Below are 1,003 nucleotides of genomic sequence, written 5' to 3'. Positions count from 1 at the left end.
GTGAGACTTCAGTCTCGCTGCCTTTGGCCAGACTGATGCTGTCTTTACAGATGAAGAAGATATCCATGCCAATGAAGAGAGCATTGAGCCCGATGAGCCCGGCCCTGGCCGACTTGGAGAGGGCAAGAGGCCCTTTGACTGCTGCCTGACCAATATCGGGGATATCTGCCACCACCCTGGGCACGTTACGTAACGCTTTCCCTTCCTGCACGGCCACTTTGCCAGCACTTACAGCCAGCTCTTCACTTTTTAACACCTTAATAGCTGAGGCAGCATCAACAAGTGAATCAATACCTTTTCCAATAATACCAGCTTTACAAAGCACCTTGCCTACTCCCAGAACCACATCTATCGGGTTTGTTTCCCTTTTGGTGACCTCTTCCAGACAAACCTGGAGACTCTGCACATCCTCCATGAAGCTCTGGAAGATCTCACTGGCTTTCTTTTGATGTTTATGGTTTACACCAATCTCTGTGGCAGTGGTGACCGCACTGTTGACTCCGCTGGTAATTCCCATCCCCACCCCAGTCATTGTCAGAGCTAGAGACACTCCAGCTGTTACAGGAATTAATGCCAAACCAATGATGGAAAGCACACCTCCAGCTGCCCCCACTGAGCTGCCTGCCACACTGGAGATCTTTGCCCCCTTATTCATCCTGTCTAGCTGAACAGCATTCTCCTCCAGGTCTTTTAGAGAATCCAACATCCTGGGATGTCGCTTTTCGAACTCAGTCATGAAGCTAGAATGTTCTCCCTGAAACAAAAACACCGTCCGGAAGTTCTGGTTCATTCTGATGAAGAGAAAAGAAGAAATTAAGAAAGACTAAATAAGATGACACATCTCAAAAAGGTGAGTATGTTAATTTATAATTCTGTGTGAAAAAAATTTGATTTAGGATCTGGTTCTTTTTGGAACAAACATTACGAGGCGAAAATAATCAATAAAATCAACATGAAGAAATAAGAAGAAGTGGCTACAATCTCATGAAATAAATGACAAATT

General features: G+C 45.1%; 1 protein-coding gene across 1 annotated transcript; it reads right to left on the bottom strand.

Moving 5' to 3' along the window:
- Nucleotides 1–4: 4 nt before the first annotated feature.
- Nucleotides 5–803, bottom strand: LOC116381029 (uncharacterized; the record flags this gene model as incomplete). The annotated part of the gene is made up of 1 exon (XM_031842813.1): nucleotides 5–803. A coding segment is annotated over exon 1 (786 nt), but the record flags the coding sequence as incomplete, so codon positions are not given.
- Between the last annotated feature and the right edge of the window lie 200 nt (nucleotides 804–1,003).

This window comes from Anarrhichthys ocellatus, unplaced genomic scaffold, assembly GCF_004355925.1.
Source record: "Anarrhichthys ocellatus isolate YVR2014 unplaced genomic scaffold, GSC_Weel_1.0 scaffold10828, whole genome shotgun sequence".
Classification (NCBI taxonomy): Eukaryota; Metazoa; Chordata; class Actinopteri; order Perciformes; family Anarhichadidae; genus Anarrhichthys; species Anarrhichthys ocellatus.
This window is presented reverse-complemented; position numbering and strand designations above follow the sequence as displayed.